Source organism: Schistocerca cancellata, chromosome 3, assembly GCF_023864275.1.
Source record: "Schistocerca cancellata isolate TAMUIC-IGC-003103 chromosome 3, iqSchCanc2.1, whole genome shotgun sequence".
NCBI lineage: Eukaryota > Metazoa > Arthropoda > Insecta > Orthoptera > Acrididae > Schistocerca > Schistocerca cancellata.
The window spans coordinates 783660633-783687276 of record NC_064628.1 but is presented as its reverse complement, the minus strand read 5'-3'; the positions used below and the strand labels follow the sequence as shown (position 1 = coordinate 783687276).

At 43.0% G+C, this 26644-nt stretch overlaps 1 protein-coding gene across 2 annotated transcripts in view; it reads left to right on the top strand.

Annotated features, from left to right (window-relative positions):
• LOC126175835 (uncharacterized) overlaps positions 1-26644 on the top strand; it is a 288518-nt gene that overhangs the window by 198862 nt on the left and 63012 nt on the right. For both annotated transcript variants that reach the window (XM_049922837.1, XM_049922836.1), the window contains exon 5: positions 6346-6615. In XM_049922837.1, coding sequence (XP_049778794.1) covers positions 6346-6615 — 270 coding nt within the window. The remainder of the gene's footprint in view (positions 1-6345; positions 6616-26644) is intronic.

Below are 26644 nucleotides of genomic sequence, written 5' to 3'. Positions count from 1 at the left end.
AACATCGTATCATTTTGTCCCTGATCTCCAGTCAAAGTACTTTACAAAGCTTTTATCAGCACATCTGACATACATACATATCTGCATACTCTCCATACCATTTCCTAAATATATTTCAGTCCTTACCTCTACCTTGAACTCCGCTCAAAGATCTTGTGGATTGAACGCACTCTCCATCGTCTTCGTCTTCTCGCCTCCACAGCTATCCTCACCATTAAGAGCTTGGTTCAGGCGTCTCTTCTAATCCACTCAACCCCTTCCAGATTCGAAACACTTTCCAAAAACCCGTCCCCTTTCTTGTTTCACGAAACATCTACTCATATCAAATAAACCCCCGAAATTTACCAACCATGTTCATATCCATCATTACTTTCAGCTATTTTTCATAAAAATCACATTCATAATTTCCAACGATCATGAATTCATAAGAACAACAGAGATTTATTTCTTTATATTTAATAAATCACCGATAGAATTTGCTTCTTACCTTCTAAACATTGGTTATGAGCAATTTGTACTACGTGGGTCACTCTAAAAGAAATGCACACCATTTTTCTAAAAATACAGTTCTCATTCTGTATGTGTGAAAGTTTCACAGTGTGTAGGTACATCCTTCCCGCTTATTTTCAAACTTAATTCAACCTGTTCCCGTGAGTGGTGCCGTCATAGCATGTCTTCAAGATGTCTGCTAACGTTCGTCAGAAGCAACGTGCTGTCATAGAATTCCTGTGCTGCGAAAACGAGACAGTGGGAAACATCCAGTCGGTGTTGACGAACTCAAGCGAGGCGTAAAGCTTTGTGTTGTGCAGTTATGAAGGGAACATGAATTTACCTTCGGAAGCCCATATTGATGATGTTTCGTTGAATGGTTCACACGCTGGACTTGTTGATGGCCCAACATTGAAATCTGTAGCAATTTGTGATATGGCTTCACTTCTGTCACGTTGAACGATTCTCTTCAATCGTCATCGGTCCCGTTCTAGCAGGATCTTTTTCCAGCCTCAGCGATGTCGGAGATTTGATGTTTTACTGGATTCCAGATATTCACGGTACACTCGTGAAATGGTCATAAGGGATAATCCCTACTTCATCACTACCTCGGAGGTGCTGTGTCCCATCGCCGGCCGGAGTGGCCGTACGGTTCTGGACGCTACAGTCTGGAGCCGAGCGACCGCTACGGTTGCAGGTTCGAATCCTGCCTAGGGCATGGATGTGTGTGATGTCCTTAGGTTAGTTCGGTTCAATTAGTTCTAAGTTCTAGGCGACTGATGACCTCAGAAGTTAAGTCGCATAGTGCTCAGAGCCATTTGAACCATTTTTGCTGTGTCCCATCGCTCGTGCGACGACTATAACACCACATTCAGACTCACTTAAGATGTACAGAGGCAAGGCGTAGAAGAAGATTAGGATGTATGCCCAACTTCCATACATATTAGAAACGTGTGCCTTGTATTTCCTTTTTTTCCACTCAACTAGACAGTCACAGCAGTGTGTTGCCAGGTACATGTAGTCTACCAAAAAACCTTCCGGAGTGACTGAGCGCTTCGTCACGCTTTTAATACCATCGTTTCCACTGCTGTTGCAAGTGGGCTGTGTTACTAAATACGTCAACCTGTGAACAATCACAGACCAGCCACTTGGACATAGAAAATGGTGGTCTGTGAAGAACAAGTGTGGCAGCGCGGAACAAATACTACAAACACGCCTCTAAAAGCAGCTTGTCGAAGGAGTCTGGCCGTTCTGAAAGGAACTTTCCCATGCCCAGTAGCAAGTGGCAGCCATACGTAGTGATTTCGATCACTGTGTGTTTATGGGGGATCCTCTTTGACAGATCAACAAAGTGGGACCGAGAAGGCTTACTGGGCGCCATAAGTTCTTTCAAAAAATGGCTCTGAGCACTATGGGACTTAACATCTGTGGCCATCAGTCCCCTAGAGCATAGAACTACTTAAACCTAACTAACCTAAGGACATCACACACATCCATGCCCGAGGCAGGATTCGAACCTGCGACCGTAGCACCATAAGTTCTACCAAGACAAATGTATCATAGACAAACTGAAGAGAGTAAACCAATCAGAAACCAGTTCTGTCGGAGTAGTCTACAGGGTATTGCTGCAAACTTCGAGGGGTTTTAGAGGGGGTCTTGAGGATCAAATCGAGTATAGGAAACCGTCTCCCCGTCATCCAACGACGTTACAGAGCGCCGAAGTTACAGGGAGTGGCGCCTGCCAGGAGCCCATCCCTCCGGCAGGAAACGTGACTTTGTACGCTGACGTACCGTAGGCGGAACATCTCCCAATGTTGTTTGTTATTCAGTGGTTGGGACTGATCGCCAGGATCGCCAGTGGAGAAGATCTAGATAACTGCTGCGTAGGAAGAGCGTGTCTCCTATAATGCAATGCTCTGCTGTCTCGATGTGTGACGATTTCGGACACCGATTTCCATCTGAACTTTACTTTTCTCGTGGTACCCTCTAAAATCGCCACTATTTTTATCCATACAGCAGAAGGGTGACGTGTCTGTGATAAATGTTAAATGCGCCATTATCTTGAAATGGCATACTGAATACAACCTACAATACTAAACAGCTAAATATGCCAAAATAAACATGGCGTCTGGAGCTCCGTTTGGAGCAGATGCCTGTTGTAGGTTTAACGTCTTCAGTCCGGAAAACGATTTCGATACATGCGTTGTGCAGCTCTACCAATATGTACCGTACTGTCCGGCAGGAAATTTGGATCTTCAAACTTATTTTATATCCAAACGGTACATTTTCGGACAGGTGTTCCTTACTAAACCTTTAACTACTAAGTCGTATCTACAAACGCTAGAAGACTGTAGCAGGAATTGCGAAACACCCTGCATATTTTATAAAACCAGAATTCAAAGCATAATATTTCTGACACTCATTGTAGAGCTGAACGTAACAACTACAATGCAGAAAAAAAAATTAGTGCATCTGGAAAGACGACGTCGATTTCGATCCGATGAAGTGTGAAACACACTACTGTGTGTCTAGTTAAATGGAAAAAAAAAGGAAAGACAAGGTACACGTTTATAATATGTGTGGAGGTTGGGCATACATCCTAATCTTCTTCTCCGCCCTGCCTCTGTACATCTCCACCTGCAACTACTTTTGTCCACGACCTCCCCCTCCCCCGCTCCCTCTGTTCATCTTCTCCTCCACCCTGCCTATGTTCATCTTCTTTACCTCCTCCCCCCTCTCTTTCCATCTCCTCTTGCCCCCTGTCCATCTCCTCATTTCCTCTCTGTATTACCACTTCTTCTCACCTCTTCGTCCATGTCTTCTCCCCATCCCTCTGACGTCGAACGTTGTTTATTGTTACTGCAAATGCACATTCCGTAGTAGCAGTAGTAGTAGTAGCAGTAGTAGTAGTAGCAGTATTAGTAGTAATCATAAGAAAATAATCCAGGTCCGTAGCTCGTGGGCTAGTGGCTAGCGTCGCTGCCTCTGGATCACGGGGTCCCGGGTTCGATTCCCAGCCGGGTTGGGGCTTTTCTCCGCCTGGGGACTGGGTGTTTGTGTTGTCCTCATCATGTCATCATTACTCGGGAAGTGACGAGACTAGAAATTGAAAGATTTGGACCACGATGTTGAGCACCCAACAAACCATCGCCGGCCGCTGTGGCCGAGCGGTTCCAGGCGCTTCAGTCCGGAACCGCGCTGCTGCTATGATCGCAGGTTCGAATTCTGCCTCGGGCATGGGTGTGTGTCATGTCCTTAGGTTAGTTAGGCTTAAGTAGTTCTAAGTCCTAGGGGACTGATGACCTTAGAAGTTAAGTCCCATAGTGCTCAGAGCCATTTTTTGGACTGATGACCTCAGATGTTAAGTCTCTTAGAGCTTAGAGCCATTTGAACCATTTGAACAAACCATCGTTTTCAATAATCAAGAAATACAACTTTCCTGGCTTTTGTGAAAACCGTTTGCGAGGAAGAAAACAAAACAGCACTTTCTTTCGTAAACAATTTTTGTTTAAAACACGTGCACATAACGAGAAAGAATTTATATGCGAGATACAGTTTGTCATATTGTTTGTATGCCCTGGTATGGTAGCTAAAACTGGCTGCGACAACGGAAACAAAACCTCGCACCTTTACACCAGAAAATTTACTTTTTCGCAATCGGTTTTAACAGAAAACTTGTGTATTGTTGTTTGTATTGAAACAAATATATCTTATTCCAAACGTTTATTAGAGTAACCTGTAAAAGTCTTAAGTAAATCGGTCTAGATCGAGCGTGCTGGCGAAGTGATTAGCATTCGGGAGGACGACGGTTCAAAGCCGCGTTCGGCCATCCTGATTTAGGTATTCCGTGATTTCCCTAAATCGCTCAAGGCAAATTCCGGGATGATTCCTTTGAAAGGGCACGGCTAATTCCTTTCCCATCTTTTCCTAATCCGATGAGACCGATGATCTTGCTGTATGCCACGCGGGTTACCCGCGTTGTCTCATGCGCCTTGCCACGGTTCGCGCGGATTCCTCCGTCGGAGATTCGAGTCCTCCCTCGGGCATGGGTGTGTGTGTTGTCCTTAGCGTAATTTAGTTTAAATTATATTAAGTATTGTGTAACCCGGGGGACCGATGACCTTAGCTGTTTGGTCCCACAGGAAATTAGCCCAATTTTCCAAAATTTCAAAATCTTGCTCACTGGTCCCCTCCCCCAAATCCACCAACCAAGCAAATCGGTCAAGAATTTTTGGAGATTTTTGGTAACAACATTTCTCCTTTACACATCAAAAGTTTATTTATATGTTATATATAGACTACTGGCCATTGAAATTGCTACACAACGAAGATGACGTGCTACAGACGCGAAATTTAACCGACAGGGAGAAGATGTTGTGATATGCAAATGATTAGCTTTTCAGAGTATTCATACAAGGTTGGTGCCGGTGGCGACACCTACAACGTGCTCACATGAGAAAAGTTTCCAACCGATTTTTCATACACAAACGGCAGTTAACCGGCGTTGTCTGGTGAAACGTTGTTGCGATGCCTCATGTAAGGAAGAGAAATACGTACCATCACGTTTCCGACTTTGATAAAGGCCGGATTGTAGCCTGTCGCGATTGCGGTTTATGGTATCGGGATATTGCTGCTCGCGTTGGTCGAGATCCAATGACTGTTAGCAGAATATGGAATCGGTGGGTTCAGGAGGGTAATACGGAACACCGTGTTGGATCCCAACGGCCTCGTATCACTAGCAGTCGAGATGACAGCCACCTTATCCGCATGACGGTAACGAATCTTGCACCCACGTCTCGATCCCTGAGTCACCAGATGGGGACGTTTGCAAGACAACAACCACGAACAGTTCGACGACGTTTGCAGGAGCATGGACTATCAGCTCGGAGACCGTGGCTGCGGTTACCCTTAACGCTGCATCACACACAGGAGCGCCTGCAATGGTGTACTGAACGACGAACCTGGGTGGACGAACGGCAAAACGTAATTTTTCCCGATGAATCGAGGTTCTGTTTACAGCATCATGATGGTCGCATCCGTGTTCGGCGACATCACGGTGAACGCACATTGGAAGCGTGTATTCGTGATCGCCATACTGGCGTATCACCCGACGTGATGGTATGGGGTGGCATTGGTTACACGTCTCGGTGACCTCTTGTTCGCATTGACGGCACTTTGAACAGTGGACGTTACATTTCAGATGTGTTGCGACCCGTGGCTCTACCCTTCATTGGATCCCTGCGATACCCTACATTTCAGCAGGATAATGCACGACCACATGTTGCAGGTCCTGTACCCTGCCTTTCTGGATACAGAAAATGTTAGACTGCTGCACTGGCCATCACATTCTCCAGATCTCTCACCAACTGAAAACGTCTGGTCAATGGTGGCCGAGCAACTGGCTTGTCACAATACGCTAGTCACTATTCTTGATGAACTGTGGTATCGTGTTGAAGCTGCGTGGTCAGCTGTACCTGTACACACCACCCAAGCTCTGTTTGATTCAATGCCCAGGCGTATCAAGGCCGTTCTTACGACTAGAGGTGGTTGTTCTGGGTACTGATTTCTCAGGATCTATGCACACAAATTGCGTGAAAATGTAATCAGTTCTAGTGTAATATATTTGTCCAATGAATACCCGTTTATCATCTATATTTTTTGTTGGTGTAGCAATTTTAATGGCCAGTAATGTATTAAAAATTAGGACCATAAAAGATGTGCATGTTTGCATGCAACGTTGTGTCAAAATTTCGAAGCAACCAGTGAAGAACTTCAGCGGAAAGCTAGTCTTGCGCTGAGTGCCTGTCTGTTCACTCTCGGTCCTGTTGGTCACACTGGCGCGGTGCTGTCCCGCAGCGGTGGGGAACCAGATGCTGACGGCGGCGCTGAGCCTGGCGTTCAACTCGTACTTCAAGGAGCTGCGCAGCCGCGCGGCCGGGGTGTCCATCTCGCTGATGGGTCTGGGCCCGGTGGTGATGCCGCAGCTGGTGACGCTGCTGCTGCGCAACTACAGCACCTCGGGCGCCGCCCTCATCATCGGAGGCCTCTCGCTGCACAGCGTGGTCGCCGCGCTGCTGCTGCAGCCCGTGCGATGGCACATGAAGCCCGCGCCGCCGGATGCGCAAGGTTGGTACCACCCACTGCCTCACCGTAGCCCCCAGCAAATCTATGTCCGCAACTCGTGGTCGTGCGGCAGCGTTCTCGCATATCACGCCCGGGTTCCCGGGTTCGATTCCCGGCGCGGCCAGGGATTTTCTCTGCCTCGTGATGACTGGGTGTTGTGTGATGTCCTTAGGTTAGTTAGGTTTAAGTAGTTCTAAGTTCCAGGGGACTGATGACCACAGCAGTTGAGTCCCATAGTGCTCAGAGCCATTTGAACCATTTTGAACTCTGCAATTCACACTTAAGTGCCTGGCAGGGGGTTCATCGAACCATTTTCATACTACTTCTCTACCATTCCACTCTCGAATGGCGCTTGGGAAAAAGGAACACTTAAATCTTTCTGTTCGAGCTCTGATTTCTCTTATTTTATTATGATGATCATTTCTCCCTATGTAGGTGCGTGTCAACAAAATATTTTCGCATTCGGAAGAGAAAATTTCGTAAATAAATCTCGCCGCAAAGCGCCTTTGTCTCAGTGACTGCCACTCCAAGCCGTGTATCATATCAGTGACACTCTCACAAGCCGGCCGGAGTGGCCGAGCGGTTAAAGGCGCTACAGTCTGGAACCGCACGACCGCTACGGTCGCAGGTTCGAATCCTGCCTCGGGCATGGATGTGTGTCATGTCCTTAGGTTAGTTAGGTTTAAGTAGTTCTAAGTTCAAGGGGACTTATGACCACAGCAGTTGAGTCCCATAGTGCTCAGAGCCATTTTGAATACTCTCACACCTGTTGCGCGATAACACGAAACGAGCTGCCCTTCTTTGCACTTTTTCGATGTCCTCAGTCAATCCTACCTGATAAGGATCCCATACCGCGCAACAATATTCCAACAGAGGACGGACAGGTGGTGTAATGTAGCCTGTCTCTTTAGTGGGTTCGTCGCATCTTCTGAGTGTTTTGCCAACAAAGCGCAGTCTTCTTTCGCCTTCCCCACAATATTATCTATGTGCTGTTTCCAATTTAAGTTGCTCGTAATTGTAATTCCTAGGTATTTAGTCGAATTGACAGCCCTTAGATTTGTGCAATTTATCGTATACCCAAAATTCATCGTATTTCTTTTAGTTCCCATGTGGATGACCTCGCACTTTTCTTTGTTTAGTGCCAATTGCCACTTTTCACGCCATACAGAAATTCTCCCTAGATCATTTTGTAATTGGAACTCATCGTCTGATGATTTTACTGGACGGTAAATTACACCGTCATCTGCAAATAATCTAAGGGAGCTGCTCAGATTATCACCTAGATCATTTATGTAAATCAGGAACAGCAGAGGGCCTATGGCACTAACTTGCGGAACGCCAGACATCACTTCTGTTCTACTCGATGATTTGCCGTCTCTCACTACGAACTGTGACCTTTCTGAGAGGAAATCACAATCCAGTCACACAACTGAGACGATGCTCCATATGCACTCAGTTTGATTAATAGTCGCTTGTGAGGAACGGTATCAAAAGCCTTCTGGAAATCTAAGAATATGGAATCGATCTGAGTTCCCTTGTCGACAGCACTCATTACTTCATGGGAATAAAGAGGTAGCTGTGTTGCACAAGAATGATATTTTCTGAATCCGTGTGGTTATGTATCAATAAGTCATTTTCTTCAAGGTGATTCATAATGTTCGAGTACAGTGTATGCTCCAAAATCCTATTGCAAATCGAGGTCAGTGATATGGGTCTGTAATTCAATGGGTTACTCCTGTTTCCCTTCTTGAATATTGGTGTGACCTGTGCTATTTTCCAGTCGATAGGAACAAACCTTTCGTCAAGTGAGCGCTTGTATATGATATCTAAGAAAGGCGCTATTGTGTCTGCATACTCTGAAAGGAACCTGGTTGGTATACCGTCTGGACAGGAAGACTTGCCTTTCTTAAGTGATTTGAGTTGTTTCGCAACGCATAAGATATCTACTTTTATGTCAGTCATGCTAACAGCTGTTCTGGTTTCGAATTCTGGAATATTTACCTCGACTTCTTTCGTGAAGGAATGTCTATACACAGGTCAAGCAGTTCCCACAAATTACGGGCACGCAACTGGCGCCAGATATGCGTCCCAGTGGGTAGAGATCAGGCACATTTGCTGGTCGAGACATCAATGTGAATTCACTACAGTCACTTTGCAACAAGGACATTTATCCTGCTGAAAGATGACATCGCCACAGGGGGAGTCTCCAAGCATGAAACGACGTAGGTGGGCCGCAATAATGTTCACGCAGTTCAGTGTTGTCATGAAGCCTCCGATTACCACCACAGACGCCACGGAAGCCCAACTAGATGTACCTCATATCACAATTCTGCTCTCACCGGCCTGTATCTGTGGAGCGGTGCATGTTTCGTGGAGCCGTTCGACTGGATGACCATGTGTAAGAACTCAAACATCGAGCTGAAATGCGATTCATTCGACAGGCGACACGTTTCTATTGATCCACTCTGAAAACTCATTCATGCTGTGCCCACTGCAGTCACAACTGCCGATGTATCCTTGCTTACACCATTTTCAAAAATCTTCGAGGAAGTAATGTGCTCAAGAGTGGTTAGCCATCTCAACAGTAATTAGATACTTAGTAAATCACAGTTCGAATTTCAAAAATGCTGTTCCACTGAGACCGCAATATACAATTTCACTGTCCACACAATAGAGTCTTTAAATAGTAAAATGTCACCAATAGGAATTTTCTGTGTCTTGTCCAAAGCATTTGATTGTGTGAACCATGACATTATGTTACAGAAATTACAATTCTGTGGTATAAATGGAATAGCATATGAGTGGTTTAAGTCATAACACAACAGGAAGCAAAAAGGTTTCCTTATATGGATTATATGAAGTGATTTAAATACGTTTGCCACTTCATCTAACTGGGGTGAAATTACATTAGGTGTTCCACAGGGATCAATCATAGGTCCTCTTCTGTTCTTTATATATCTGAAACAGGAATCTGAACTGACACTGTTTGCTGATGATACAAGCATCATTATTAATCCAGTAAAAGAAACTCCTATTGAAAATTATACAAATAAGGTCTTTGAAAGAGTCAATAATTGGATTTCCGCAAATGTTCTTGCTCTAAACTTTGAAAAAAAAAAACACAGTACATCCAATTTTCTGCTGCAAAAAGTACAGTTTCTTCAATAAATATAACACATCAACAGAAGTCAGTAGACAGGGTAGAGCATACTAAGTTTTTGGGTGTACATATAGATGAGAATCTTAATTTGAAAATTCATATTTTGGATCTTCTAAAGCGACTAGATTCAGAAACTTTTGCACTCAGAATAATTGCCAATTTTGAGACTATAGAAAGTAGTAAGCTAGCATACTTTGCATATTATTACTCCCTGATGCCATACAGAATAATATTGTGGAGTAACTGAACATTGAGACAAAAAGTATTCACTGCTCAAAAAAAGATTGGGAATTCTTACAACAGCCTCACAGCACATTTACTCACTAATGAAATGTGTTCTCAACAACATGGACCATTTTAAATACAACAGTGACATTCATGATTATAATACCAGAAAAAAGAAAGACACTATCCTTTACTCAACCTGTCTTTGCCACAGAAAGGGGTAAAACATGCTGCTATAAAATTTTTCGACAAATTACTAGATGAAGTAAAATGCCTAACAAACAGCAGTAATAGCTTCAAAAATAAATTGAAATCATATCTTCTTGACAACTCCTTCTATACTGTATATGAATTCTTGAATAGGAATATATAAATCTATAAATATAGTATATGCATTTTGTGCCATTTAAGGAAATAAAAATTTTGTTTCATATGTGCATTGCTTGTGCACTTGAGACGTTCCACATCATAATGGCTGCCATACTGTCTGACTGATCAATGGAACATGCAACCAACTAACTAATCAACTAACTGCTGTTGGGTCAACACAGGATCACGTAGGAGTCGTGTGAGGTGGAGCTCTATGTTCAACAATGGCCTTTGAACGGTGTGAAACACTTGTGCTGGCATCAGCATTTCACTCTGTCGTCAGATCTACCACAGATCGTTGCCTGTCCTAGATCCCACAGTGGGGGATCCTCTGACCTCTACGTTTTGCGATGAGAGGTGGTCGTCCAGTACCATATGGCCTACGTGTCATTCCACCATACTTCAGCCACTTTCCATAGGTGCTCATAACAGAAGTACGCCAACAGGCGAACAGCTTCGCCGTTTCATAGATTCTCGATTCCAGCTGCAGCGCCACAACAATGTGCCCTGTGTCAAAACCGCTTATATCCTTGGGTTTCAGCATTTGTGGCCCGTATCTTTGCTGCAATAACTGCCCATTCGTCTCTCTTCCGCTCAAATTCTTTCCTTACTGCTTTACGTGCCTGCAACATCAGTGGGTCTATATAGGGTGCGACAATAAAGTAATGAGACTGATGTGAAAAAAAATGTTGCTTACCGTTTTAGTCAAGTTTAGTGTTGCCTCCTTCAAAGTAGTTCCTTTCTGATTGCACACACTTTTTCCCTGCGCTTCTGCCATTGATGGTAACATTTCTGGAACTCATCTTCTGTAATATCCTCCAAGACCCCCGTCACAGCTTTTTGGACATCTTGTGTTGTTTGAAAATGGTGTCCCTTGACCGCAGTTTTGACTCTTGGAAACAGAACAAAGTCGCACAAAGCGATATCTGGTGAATAAGGTGGCTGTGGTAGTACTGAAATTTGTTTTGAGGTTAAAAATTGCTGTACTGACAGAGCAGTATGGGATGGAACATTATCCTGATGCAGATCTTCAGCTATTATTAGACGAACCGTTTCTCGATTGACGTTCAGTTTTTCTGCAATAATTGTCATGGATAATCTTCGATCAGGTCGTACGAGTTCACACACCCTGGCCAAGTTGACATCTGTCTGTGAGGTTGATGGTCGTCCACTGTGGTCTTTATCTTCAACATTCGTTTTGCCTTCATTAAACATTTTATGCCAACGAAAAACTTCAACTCTTGACATAACCTCCTCTCCAAAAGCCTTCTGAAGCTTACCGTAAGCTGTCGTCGCGTTTTCACCTAATTTAACGCAAAAAGAAGTGGCATACTGTGGCCCAATATTATGCGGTTCCATTTCCGTGACGAGAGACACAAACACATGTTAACGTATTACAGCACAACTCACAACAGAGCAGCTACATCGATGTGCCGCTTCGACTCTAAGCAGCTTATAGACCAAGGTCAAAGATATTGTGCCTACGCAAGCCTGCAGGGTTGCCACATCTTGCAAAGAAAATAAGTCTCATTACTTTATTGTTGCACCTCATATGATGCACGCTGGAGGGTACCTCGTACCGCTGCTGTTCATTCCCTTGCGTAAACTGCCAAGAAGAACACTGCAAGTGCCATAACCTGATTTTCCAGAAACCTCACTCACTGGAAGAGAATTAAAATTAACGGAACAAGTGTCTCGGAGGTCGACGTTTTCCACACAATGTAGATGTCTTTTATCGCGCTTGCAGTTCATTTGAAGCGTTCGCACATTTGCCAGCGTGGTGGCTTAGCACTTCTGCGCTACGTGTTCGAAACCAGGTTATTTTTTCCATTTGATTTCTTTCGTTCTCCTTTACCTACCCATGTTCTAGAAGGTTACTGTGATGTCAACGATAGACACCACGCTAGAGGTTGCGATAATCCATAGCGGTCCAGCACTTGCAACCAGTCTGGACTCGCTGGCGCTTGCAGCGCCGCCGTATGGCACGGACGGAGACTTGCAGACCGGAGCGACCGAGTGAGCTACAGGTCGTGAGCGACGTCAGATTAGAATAGCCTTCAGCTCGCTAGGTTCGCAGCCTCTGGTTTCCGCATGTATTACCGCATGTAATACCAGAATTGTGTTATCTTGCTTGTTGTATAATCCAGTTAATGTTTGTTAATGAGTCATTTGTATTCAAGAAAGATGTTATTAGTCATGTTCCTGGAGTGCAGTAGCAGGACTAAGTTAAGTAAAAGTTATTTACTAAAGTATTCCAATACTAATTATTATCGAATGTTCCAGATTCCTACAAACACCCCACTCGTGCTAGCCTCTATCATCCCACTGAAAATCCCAGGAGTACCCATCGAGAAGCATCCTGCATTTGTGTGAGGTCATGACGTGCTGGCATCGACCTTCACATCAGTTACTGCAAGAATGTTTGCTTCTAAATTACGGAATACAGTGGCATTATATTAATTGTAAAATTACAGCTGGGTTTTCACAATACGTGAAATACATTTATTATATATGTCTATATGCTCCATTGTTCTCTATTCGCTTTGAGAACTAATTCGGCAGTGATGTATTTTCCTTATTGATTCCTTCATGAGTACTAAATCAGATGGGCAAGTCAGAATCGACTGATTACAAGACCATTTTTGCAGCCTGCAGATATCTTGCTGGTCGATCGAAACTCACTCCACGGGAACAAGTACGCAGCACCATCAATATTATTGACAGGCCACGCAACAGGGAGTTGACTGAAAACAATTTCAAATTTTTCTAGTTAACTTATTGTTTTACTCATTCGTGTAGCAATCTTCTGCGGATATGGGTACAGAGATGAAAAAAAATAAAAATAAAAGCAATAATCAGGTTTCAAATGATGATGATGAAGTCCCATACTCCTTGACAGAGCGTGGAGGAACGATGCGGGAGACCAGCGCCGCCGTACTAGGCAAGGTCCTAGTGGAGGTGGCTTGCCATTGCCTTCCTCCGTCCGTAATGGGGATGAATGATGATGATGATGATGAAGACGACACAACAAAACCCAGCCATCTCGAGGCAGGTGAAAATCCCTGACCCCGCCGTGAATCGAAAATCCGGGACCATCCTCGGGAAGCGAGAACGCTGCCGCGAGACCACGAGCTGCGGACAGGTTTCAAATACAGGATGTAAAAGTATGAAGCCACGAGGCTAGCCACTGCGCTAACGCTTCGACTAGTTACCAACTATAAGCCATATAAAGTACCCCAAAAACTTTGACTATCGTTTTCTCAGAAACGGTCGATTATCTACGGATAACCCGAGACACGAGTTCGCTTGTTTCGACTCATCTTCCACTGAACGAAGTTTCTGGGAAATCGAGGGTCCACGGGAAACTGCTGTTCAAGTGTCAACTTTTTTTCTTTTTTTTTTTAGTCATTTCTTTTCTCATGACTCCATTACTCTCCTGTGCCAACGTCTTCATCTCAGGTGGAGAGCTCTCCAGTGGTCAGATCGACCTTTTGAAACTATCTGTACGATGATGTAGGTTAAGGTCCAAGATATCATACCTACAGCCAATCACCCAGGTGAGCCATCGTTTGCGAGTAATTATCTAAAAAAAAAAAAGAATTCATAATATCGCGTGATGCTCTAGAGCTTTAAAAATAGATAAGTGACTCACCTTAGTTGTGTATGGTAATGGTTAAGTTACTCTTCAGATAGAAAAGGTTATAAGCTCGAATCTCATCAGGTGCTTCGACAATATTTTAATTTTCAAACCTCCATCAAATGACTTGAATCATTATTTTTGTTCAATGAATTGGTTTAAATGTAATTCTTCTTATTTTTATTCATATGTCACATCATTTTAACCAGCATATTAACTTTTTCGTTTGCTCTCATTCTAGTTTTTCTCAGTCTTTTTCCACGTATTACCTTTAAAACAATGATTAAAATGATGTGGCAAATGAATAAAAATTAAAAAATTATATTTCAACCAATTCATTGAACAAAAAGAATGATTAAAGTAAATTTGATAAAGATTTGAAAACAAAAACATGAAAGCACCTGGTGAGATTCGAATCTACAACCATTTCGAAATTGAGGACTACGCGTACAGACAGTGTCAAAATTTTCGCCAATTACTCCTAAACAAGGGCCCACGAAAGTGATTAGCTGCAGGGTGTGATACCTGAGACCTTAAACTATGTAACGATATAGACGGGCTCAAAATGTCTCTCCCACTGCTTAGGACCTGTCATCAGAGTAGCACTTGCAACATCAGTCTTCAGTTATTAGTTGTATGTATTCCAGCCTCTGTCTTCCTCTACAACTTTTCCCCTCTGGTACCAAGGAAGTTATTCCCTGATATCTTAACATAAGCCCTATCACCCTGTCACTTCTTTGTCAGTGATTTCTGTATATTCCTTTCCTCGCAAATTCTACGGAGAACCTCCGCATTCCTTCTCTTACCAGTCCACCTAATTTTCAACGTCCTTCTGTAGCACCATGTGGTGTCACCGCCAGACACCACACTTGCTAGGTGGTAGCCTTTAAATCGGCCGCGGTCCGTTAGTATACGTCGGACCCGCGTGTCGCCACTATCAGTGATTGCAGACCGAGCGCCGCCACACGGCAGGTCTAGAGAGACTTCCTAGCACTCGCCCCAGTGGTACAACCGACTTTGCTAGCGATGGTTCACTGACAAAATACGCTCTCATTTGCCGAGACGATAGTTAGCATAGCCTTCAGCTACGTCATTTGCTACGACCTAGCAAGGCGCCATTACCAATTACTATTGATGCTATAAAACATGTACTGTCAAGAGCGACGTTCACAATTTACGGATTAAAGTTAAGTATTCCAACAGCTACGTCCTTTTTTGCTAAAGTCCTAATTTCCTTGTCCTGTTCCAGACCTCACGCCAGCCTGCGTGAGCTAAAACGCGTGCCTTTCGGCTTCCTCTAATATTACGGTGTTGGTCTCCTGCCAACCCACAACACACCACATCTCAAATCCATCGATTCTCTTCTGTCCCAGTTTTCCCACAGACCATGATTCACTATCATCCTATGTTTTGCACCAGACACATGTTTCTCACCAATTTATTCCTCAAAGTAAGGCCTGCGTTCGTTAGCAGATATCAGAGTTCTCTTTACCAGGAATGCCATTTTTGTCTCTACTAATCTACTTTCTATATCCTCCTTACTTCTTCCGCCATGGATAATGGCAAAAGTGCTAGATATCGCTGCATCAAAATTTCTAAATCATTGCGGGGGAGTCACAACCAAACAACTATCAAGCTGGTGTGTACAATCTATGAGACTGCCGGCATAGTATCACACCCTGGATAGTCAACGACACAATACCGAAGATAGCATGAGCTGATCAGTGCGAGAACTATCACATAAACAACTTAACACCTCGTGGATCCAACTTGCTGACAAGAATAATATACAGAAGAACTGAAAAGAAAATAGAGGATCTCTTAAATGACGATCAGTTTGGTTTTTGAAAAGGCAAAGGCACCAGAGACAGTCGTGACGTTCCGATTGATAATGGAACCAAGACTGAACAAAAATCAAGACACGGCCATAAGATTTTTCGAACTGCAAAAAGCGTTCGACAATGTGAAATCGTGCAAGATGTTCGAAATTCTGAGAAAAATTGTAGTAAGCTATAGGGAAAGTCACGTAATATACAGTATGTACAAAAACGGATAGACAACGATAAGAATGGAAGACCAAGAACGAAGTATTTGGATTATAAAGTGTGTCACATAGGGATGCAGTCTATCGCCCCTACTGTTTAATCTACATATTCGAAGAAGCAATGACGGATATAAAAGAAAGGTTCAAGAGTGGGATCAAAATTCAGGGTGAAAGGATGTCAATGACAAGATTCATTGAAGACATTGGTGTCCTCAGTAATGTTTACAGTAATAATTATAGGATCTGCGAATGGAACGAACAGTCTAACGAGTACAGAATACACACTAAGGGAAAATCGAAGAAAGACGAAAATTATGAGGAGTGGCCGAAATCAGCTTAGGCCTAATCATAAATTTAATATCAGAATTAGGGACCACGAAGCAGACAAAGTGAAGGAAATTTTGCTACCTTCGAAGCAAAATTCCTCCATACGAGTCCTAATTTCTCTTATTTTCTCTTCCCGTCCCTTACGCGAAATGTACATTGGCGGCAGTAAAAACGTTTCGCATTCAGCCGCAAACTCCAGAAATTTTTTCGATAATTTTTCGCGAAAAGAATGTCGTCTTCCCTCCAAAGATTCACATTAGTGCTCAAATGGAATTTCCGTAATACTCGTGTGTTGATCGAACCTTCTTTCTTCAGCCAGTCTTATTCCACGGTTGGACTAGGCCTAATCCGTAAGTCTCTATTATTCCACTGCTGGGTATAGGCCTGATCCATAGCCTACATACAGTACGACATGTGGGGCATTATATCGGATATGATGCATCGGTCCCGGTATAGTGCCCTGTGGAAGATAGTGGGTCAGCTAAATAATTGGGGCTCCTGATATCGAGCGGTCGAAACGCACAGACCTGACTACCAAGCCGAGTGGTCCTACGCGCTGCCATTTCTCTCTGTCGGCTCGGAATAGGAGTTAGAAGCCATTGACACAAGGTTGTATCCTATCCGTGATATCATTTAGTCTGTAAAATGAACATGCTGTGCGAGAAAGCAAGGAGAAAATTTTAAAGAGAATTAAAACTATGGAGAAGAAATCAAAAATTTTGGGCTGTATCGAAGACGCTGTAATTCTGTCAGAGACAGCAAAGGATTTGGAAAAACATTTCGACGGAATAGATAGTGCCCTCAAAAGATGTCGTGACATTAACATCAACAAAAATAAAACAAAGGTTATGGATGTAGTCGAATCAGATCAGCGCTGCTGAGGAAATTGTATTAGGAAATGAGGCACTAGAAGTGGTAGATAATTTTTCTATTTGGACAGCAAAATAAGTGACAGTGTCCGAAGTAGGAAGGATATAAACTTGCACACTGTAACAAAGTGAAATATGGACGATAAATACTAAAGACAAGAAGAGAATAGAAGCTTTTGAAATGTGGTGCTACAGGAGAATACTGAAGGTTACATGGGTAGATCGGACAAGTAACGAGTGAGGAGGCACTGAATGGTACTGGTGAGAAAAATAGGAAAACTTGACTAAAAGATGCGATCGATTGATAGGACACGTGCTGAGACATCCAAAAATCGCCAATGAAGTACTGGAGGAAGATTTGAGGGATACAAAAATCTGATGTATTAGGGACAGTCAAATGAAAACCATACACCCGCCACAACGGGAACATGAAATGGTTCTATTCAAATTTAATCACCACACGCGTTAAGACATTTATCCCACGGGGAACCGAAACGATCAATTCCTATTTCGTAGAAGGTAGTCGGCCGCTAATGGATCCACAACTGCATCCACTCTTTCACTTCCTCGTCCAACTGAAACCGGAGTCCATGCATGTCATTCGCCAGGTCGCCAAAGATGTGAAAATAACACGGTGAAAGATCCGGGCTGTACGGAGGATGTTTCAGTGTTTCCCAATCAAATCGCGTTCATCCGGTTGGCAGTATAGGGACGGACATCATAGTGCAACAGTATGATTCCGTCCGTCAGCATTTCCTGGCGTTTTGACTTGTTGGCACGTCGCAGTTTATGGAATGTGCCTTCATAGCGTTGCGCATTGACTGTGGCTCAATGCTCGAGGAACTCAACGACCAGATAGCCCTGCAATTGAAGAAATAGGTCATCATGACCTTACCGGGACTTGTGTGAAAAACTTTGGATTTCTTTGCATGGGGAGATATGAAATGTTTCCAGTTTTGGCTTTGTCGTTCAGCCTCGGGCTCTAGGAATACTGTCGGATGGAATTATCCAGTTTCACGATAATGCCCACCTCCAGCACTGCCATTCCGACGGAGGCTATGCTTCCGCAATTTTATTGGTAAACACTAAAACATCTTCTGTACAGCACGGATCTTTCACCAAGTAATTTTTATATCTTTGGTGACCTGAACAAATACGTGGTCGTCGGTTTCAGTCGGACAAGTGTAGGAGTGGGTACTGTTCTGGATCCATGAGCAACAGACTGCTTCCTACGAAACATGAATTGATCGTCTCGACTCCCAGTGGCAAAATGTTTTAACGCGTGTGGCGATTACTTTTCAATTCCATTCGATGGTTCCGTTGTGGCGAGTGTTCGGTTTTCATTTGAGTTTGTTGCGGTAGTTATGCAGAGATGAAGAGGCTTCCACACGACTAACATGGAGAACTGCAACAAACCAGTCTTTGGACTAAAGACCATAACAGCAATAGAGAATGTAAGTCTGGATGTCCTCAGAAGGATATGGAACTCTCTCTCTCTCTCTCTCTCTCTCTCTCTCTACTGGAAGTTATGCTCTTTAATAGCTGTCACACTTCATTCAGCACACAATGACTAGCCTATTTGGAGAAATAACGGTGTATGAGGCTACATCAACAAATTATACTGGTTCATATGTTTGTGCAGGAGGGGGTAGAGTTATTGTTAAGTGACGTCAAATTAAAACCGTGTCTCTTGTAATTTTTCGGACCGTATTTTTCGTAAAACATTCCCGGTACTTTGTCACTACGGACGCCTTTTTCCCCTGCGAAGAAATATTTACTTTGAACTGTTTAACCGTTATCTCCAAAAGAGAGAAAAAAATGAGTATTCTTTGTATACCGATAAATCGTTCTGAGTTGTGCAGTACGTCAGTCCATGAGTAAAATGATGATGATGTTTGGTTTGTGGGGCGCTCAACTGCGTGGTTATCAGCGCCCGTACAATTACCCAATCTTTGCTCAGTCCAATTTCGCCACTTTCCTGGATGATGATGAAAATGATGAGGACAACACAAACACCCAGTCATCTCGAGGCAGGTGAAAATCCCTGACCCCGCCGGGAATCGAACCCGGGACCCCGTGCTCGGGAAGCGAGAACGCTACCGCGAGACCACGAGCGGCGGACATATGAGTAAAAGCGTCTACGTCGTCTTGTTGCATTCACGTTATAAGACAACCATGTGCTTAGCTCTTTGTGCACGACAAAAGCCCTCAATTTCAGCCAGAATTATAAAGTCTTTGTGTACATTTAATGCGTAGTCGTTTCGAATACTTAAAAAACACCGTGAACCCGATTTTCGCATGGGTTTAGACCCGACCAGCGTAATGAATGCTTTCCCCTCCTTCACCCGTTGCAGAGCTAAATCGCTCACTCATTCCTAAGTGAATTATAGAATTATCAACTAAGAAACAAAGGCGGGGCAAGAGCAAAGCATTCAGTTTTTTCTTGCGTATATACAACTTCTAAACATCCATATGTAATATGTGACCTATTTACGTAAGTTCCCCCATCGAAACCCAGCGTTTACACGTACATCTACGTCTACATCTGCATAATTACTCTACAGTTCACACTTAAGTGCCTAGCAGAGGGTTCTTCGAACCACATTCAGGTAATTTCTCTACCGTCGTACTCTCTAATAGCATGTGGGAAAAATGAACACTAAATTCTTTCTGCATGAAATATGATTTATCTCATTTTATTTATTTACGTTTGCGACAGTGAAGGGGATTCAGAGGAGAAAGTTACTGATTGAAATTTCGTGAAAACACCTCTCTACAGCGAAAAACGCCTTTCTTTTAATTATTGCCACCCTAACTCGCTTATCATCCTTGAGTCTCTCTCCACTACATCGCGATAATAGAAAATGAGCTGGCCTTGCTTGGACTCTTTCGATGTTCTCCGTCAATCCTATCTGGTAAGGATTCCATACCACACAACAGTAGTCTACCACACGACAGACAAGCGTAGTGCAAGCAGTCTCTTTATTAAATCTGTTCCATCTTCTAAGCGTTCTGCCAATAAAACGCAATCTTTGATTTGCCTTCCCCACAACGTTATCTACCACAACGTTATCTTTGAGATAGTTCAAAAGGAAATAGCTCTGAGCACTATGGGACTTAACATCTGAAGTCATCAGTCCCCTAGAACTTAGAACTACTTAAACCTAACTAACCTAAGTACATCACACACATCTATGCCCGAGGCAGGATTCGGACCTGCGACCGTAGCGGTCGCGCGGTTCCAGACTGAAGCGCCTAGAACCGCTCAGCCACACCGGCCAGCTGTGTGATAGTTCCAACTAAAGTTATTAGTTGCTGTAATTCCTATATATTTAGGTGAATTAACAGACTTTAAATTTATGTGATTTATCGTAAAGCCGAAATTTAACGGATTTCTATTAGTACTCTTGTGCATGACCTCATACGTTTCTTTATTCCTAGGCAATTGCCAGTTTGCTCACTATCCAGATATTGCGTCTAAAACATTTTGCAATTGGTTTCTATCTTATGATGACTTTACTATGCGGTAAATGACAGGATCGTCTGCAACCAATCTGAAAGGGATGCTCAGATCGTCTTCTAAATCATTTATATAGATTAGGAAGCACAGAGGGCCTCTAACACTTCCATGGGGAACACCGGATACCACTTCTAGTTTAGTCGATTATTTTCCATCGATTACAACGTATTGCGACCTTTCTGACTGGAAATCGCGAATAATAGTTGCACAATATAAGCGATATTCCATAGATACACAATTTGATTAGAAGTCTCTTCTGAGGAATGGCGTCAAAAGCCTTCTGGAAATCTGGAAACATGGAATCAACTTGAGATTCCCTGACCATAGCACTCGTTACTTCATGCAAATAAAGGTCGAGTTGTGTTTCACAATAACAGTATTTTCTGAATTCGTGCTGACTATGTGTCAAGAGATTGTTTCATTCAAGGTAACTCATAATGTTCGAACGCAGTACATGCTCCACAATCCTACTCCAAATCGACGTCAATGATATGAACCTGTAATTCATCGGATTACTCCCTCTTCTTTTCTTGAGTATTGGTGTGGCCTGTGCCACTTTCCAGTCCTTTATCGCGTATCTTTCTTCGAGCGAGAGGTTGTATATAATTGCAAAATCTGGGGCTATTGTTTCAGCATACTCTAAAGGAAACGTAATTGATGTGTTATCTGGACCGGAAGACCTGCTTTATTAACTGATGTAAGCTGCTTTGCTACGCCTAAGACCTCTACTTCTGAGTTGCTCATGTTGGCAACTGTTCTTGATTCGAATTCTAGAAGGTTTACTTCATCTTCTTTCGTGAAGAAATTTCGGAAAACTAAGTAATAACTGCACTTTTAGTGACGCTGCAGTCGGTAATATTACCGTTGGTATCACTCAGTGAAGATATTGGTTATGCCTTGCCGCCGGTATACTCAACATACGACCAGAATCTCGTCGGATTTTCTGTCAGATTTTGAGATAGAGCTTCCTTGTGAAAGCTATTAAAAGTATCTCGCATTGAATTCCGCCCTAAGTTTGGGAATCGTTGGAATGAGTGAACGCAGGGAATAGGCTGCCCCAATATTTATTATTTATTTATTTCCGTTACAGCCATCTATGGGCTATGTTTACACAACTTCCCTCACTTTCTTAAGGTGTCTTCCTTCCTATTTCGCCAGTATTCCTTCATCCGTTGGCTCACTCATGTATTTTCTTCTGCCAAGAATGTTCTTCCTCGTTTACTCCTCGAAGAAATTCTTCACCTCCGCAACCTTTTTCCTAAAGACCTTCCTGTTCACAATTTCTTCAGCCGTGATTCCGCATTCTTCTAGATCCCAGTGCACTTCTTTCACCCATGGAACTTGTGTCTTCCTGTTCTCCTGGAAGAGAGGAATCTTGTTGGCGAGCCTCTCCGATTCCATTCATTCAATATGTCCATAGAAAGACAGTCTTCTTTTCTTCATTGTGCTGGTGATATTTTCAAATCGTTGATAAAGTTCTTGATTTGATCTTAGGCATAGCGTAAATTCATTAGATACTTTTCTGGACCCAAGTATCTAAGGAATTTCGTTTCTTTCTTTTCCAAGTCTGAAAGTCCCTTCCTGGCTATTGTCTCAGATGCATATAAACATTCAGGGTCGACGAATGTGCTGTAGTGTTGGAATGTGGCCTGGTATGAGAGTGATTTAGGTTTGTGTGTGTTCTGACACAATCTGAATGCTATTTCCATTTTTCTTGCCCCTTATTCAGTTTGCTTCCTTTTCATTGTTGTCTGGAGTCAAAATCTCTCCCAGGTACTTGAATTTCTGACCTCTTTTGATGTCGCCATACACGGTCCTCATTGTCGATTTATGTTCATATGTTGTGTCTTCTCAAAAGATATTTGCAATCCTGCTTTCACTGCTATTTCCTTGAGGAGTTCAATCTGTTTAGTTGCAATTTGCGGATTCTCTGCAAAAAACACTATATCATCTGCAGACGCGAGGCTGTTTGCGGCCTAGCCTGATTCCATTTGAAAAGTTGAACTGACTCATTTCTTTTCGCCATTCCCTGATAACTTTTTCTAAAACACAGTTGAACAAGATCGGAGAGAGACTGTCTTCTTGTCTCAAACCTGTTTTGATTTCAAAGAGCTCTAACAGTTCTCCCAAAAATTTAATTTCTGATCGGGTGTTTGTTAGTGTTTGCTGAATAAGGCTCGTTGTCTTATCGTCTATTCCAAATTCTTTCAGCACTTCTATTAATGTGTCTCTATCTACGGAGTAGTGCGCGTTTTTAAAGTCCACAAATGTCTTGATCACTTTCTTATCAGTTGCTAGTGTCTTTGTTTTGATTAAGGTTTTGACTGGAATACTCTCTTTCAAATTCTAAAGGTGCCAGGGGTAAAATACAGGGAGAGAAAGGCTATTTACAATTTGTACAGGAACCAGATGGCAGTTATAAGAATCGAGGGGCATGAAAGGGAAGCAGTGGTTGGGAAGGGAGTGAGACAGGGTTATAGCCTATCCCCGATGTTATTCAATTTGTATATTAAGCAAGCAGTGAGGGAAACAAAAGAAAAATTCGGATTAGGTATTAAAATCCATGGAGAAGAAATAAAAACTTTGAGGTTCACCGATGACATTGTAATTCCGTCAGAGACAGCAAAGTACTTGGAAGAGCAGTTGAACGGAATCGACAGTGTCATGAAAGGAGGGTATAAGATGAACATCAACAAAAGCAAAACGAAGATAATGGAATGTAGTCGAAATGGCTCTGAGCACTATGTGACTTAACATCTTAGGTCATCAGTCCCCTAGAACATAGAACTACTTAAACCTAACTAACCTAAGGACATCACACACATCCATGCCCGAGGCATAATTCGAACCTGCGACAGTAGCAGTCCCGCGGTTCCGGACTGCAGCGCCTAGAAACGCACGGCCACCGCGGCCGGCGAATGTAGTCGAATTAAGTCAGGTGATGCTGAGGGAATTAGATTAGGAAATGAGACACTTAAAGCAGTAAAGGAGTTTTGCTATTTGGGGAGCAGAATAACTGATGATGGTCGAAGTAGAGAGGATATCAAATGTAGACTGGCAATGGCAAGGAAAGTGTTTCTGAACAAGAGAAATTTGTTAACATCGAGTATAGATTTAAGTGTCAGGAAGTCGTTTCTGAAAGTGTATGGAGCGTAGCCATGTATGGAAGTGAAACATGGACGATAAATAGTTTGGACAAGAAGAGAATAGAAGCTTTCGAAATGTGGTGCTACAGAAGAATGCTGAAGATTGCATGGGTAGATCATATAACTTATGAGGAGGTATTGAATAGGATTGGGGAGAAGAGAAGTTTATGGCACAACTTGACTAGAAGAAGGGATCGGTTGGTAGGACATGTTCTGAGGCATCAAGGAATCACCAATTTAGTATTGGAGGGCAGCGTGGAGGGTAAAAATCGTAGAGGGAGACCAAGAAATGAATACACTAAACAGATTCAGAAGGATGTAGGTTGCAGTAGGTACTGGGAGATGAAGAAGCTTGCACAGGATAGAGTAGCATGGAGAGCTGCATCAAACCAGTGACTGATGACCTCAGAAGTTAAGTCCCATAGTGCTCAGAGCCTCATCAAACCAGTCTCAGGACTGAAGACCACAACAACAACAAGGTTTTGATGGTAAAGATCTGCTCTCCATACGATCTTCCTGTCCTAAAGTCGACTTGATATTCACCTAGTTGTTGATCTATGTGTTGTTCTGTTCTTTGTTTGAGAGCAATGGCAAGGATCTTGTATGCTACTGGTAGAAGTGACATTCCTCTGTAATTATTGACGTTATATTTGTCTCCTTCCTTGTGCAATGGGTAGATGAGAGCATCTCTCCATTCTTCTGAGATCTCTCCTGTAAGCCAGATTTTTTGTAAGAGTCTTTCAAGTCGTTCCAGGAAACTGTTTCCTGCGTATTTCAAAAGTTCTGCAACAATTGAATCTTTGCCAGACACTTTGTTGTTTTTCAAGTCCCTGGTGATCTCTCGTATTTCCTTTTTATTGGTGGACTGGAATCAGGAAGTTTGTTTTGTGGTTTCTGGAAGGTTAATTTTTCTGGTGGTGGGACACAGTTGAGCAGCTCTTTGAAGTATCTAGCCAAGTGTTCACAATTCTGTTTGTTGCTCATAATCAATTTGCACTGATTATTTTTGAAACAGATTTTGGGTGATGAGTAACCTCCAAGTTTTGATTTAAATGTCTGATAGAAACTTCTGGTGTTGTTCTTCTGGAAATTATCTGCTAGTTCCTTTAATTGATCTCTTTCAAACTTTCTTTGGTATTCGTAAATACTTTTGCTGTCGCCCTCCTTTGGGTTTTAAATTCTTCGAAGTTCTGTTTGGTAGAATTCCGCTTGTTCCAAGCTCCAGAACGTTTCTGTAAGGCATCTTCACATTCAGCATCCCATCATAGATGTTTCTTTTTCTTAGCAAGGAAAACTGTTTCGCTGCTTCCTGAATCTTTTGAGCCATTTTGTCCCACTCGTTGCAGTTCAAAAATGATTCAAATGGCAGTGAGTACTATGGGACTTAACATCTGAGGTCATCAGTCCCCTAGACTTAGAACTACTTAAATCTCACTAACGTAAGGACAGCACACACATCCATTCCCGAGGCAGGATTCGAAACTGCGACCGTGGCAGCAGCGCTGTTCCGGACTGCAGTGCCTAGAACCGCTCGGCGACATCGCCCGGCCTCGTTGGAGTTTAACGTGTCAAGTTCATGCTGATACTTCACAACTGTTTCTTCACTGATTTTTAGTTCTTCATTTCTGTACTTCTGTATTCCGAGTGTTTTCTTTCTCCGATTTCCAGGGATTGGTTTCACTTTGACCCTTGTCAGATAATGATCGGAATCAAAATTAGCAACTTTCTGCACTCTGACGTTCATTATTTCCTTCGAGCTGGTGGTCGCTACATGATCAATCTGAAATTCTCCTAACATGGGATTGGGTGATAGCCATGTTTTCATGTGCTTTGGAGCCCTCATAAACTGAATGGACATAATTTTCATTCCAAATGATTCACAAATATCAATCAATCTTTCACCATTTATGTTTGTCTTCCTGTGCGCTACATGTTTGCCCGCAATGTCCCGGAATTTTTTCTCTCTTCCAATCTGGTCGTTGAAGTCCCCCATAAGGATCTTGACATGCTTGTCTGGGTTTATGAACAGTTCTTCGATGGGCATTGAATATGGTGTATAATTTGTTTCCACTTGCAAGAGCTACTATAGACAGTCTAGGAGAAGGATATATGAATTCTGCTGTAGCTTCAGTTATAGAATTATGAATGAAGAAGGCCGTTCCAAGGATTAACAATGGATTATTCGTTTTCTCTGTTTTCTTAACCTTGATAGCTGGTCGTTCTTTCAGTATCCTGCAATTGCCCATAACTGACACTTCATCTGTTGTGAATCTTGTTTCTTGGAGTGCTAGAAGTTTTATTTTGTATTCAACAAGTACTTTGATCAGTTCCATTTGTTTTCCAATTTTCAATAGGGTGTTCACGTTAAGTGTACCAAAGAAATGTTTCTCCTTCGTTCTGAGTTTGCGGCATGATGGATCCTCCGACTGATCCAAACATGATGGTGTAGGGCCCCCAGAGTCCATTGCCCTACTTGAACCAAAGTTTTGGCCCCGGATTGAACTGGATGGGGTACTAGTTTCCGTACGTTATGCCATCATGGTAGTTGCGTGGGTTTAGATTTGTGGGATAAAACAAAGTTGGTGAGACCAGGAGTAACTAGAACAGCCGTCCTTAAAATGGAATGAGACGCTGACCAAGAAGCCACCCCATACGGGAATCGTCGCGCCTGGATTTAATGTGCTTTCATTGTGTGGTTTGCTCCCCTCGGTTCTTCCGCTCTCAACGCCATTGGA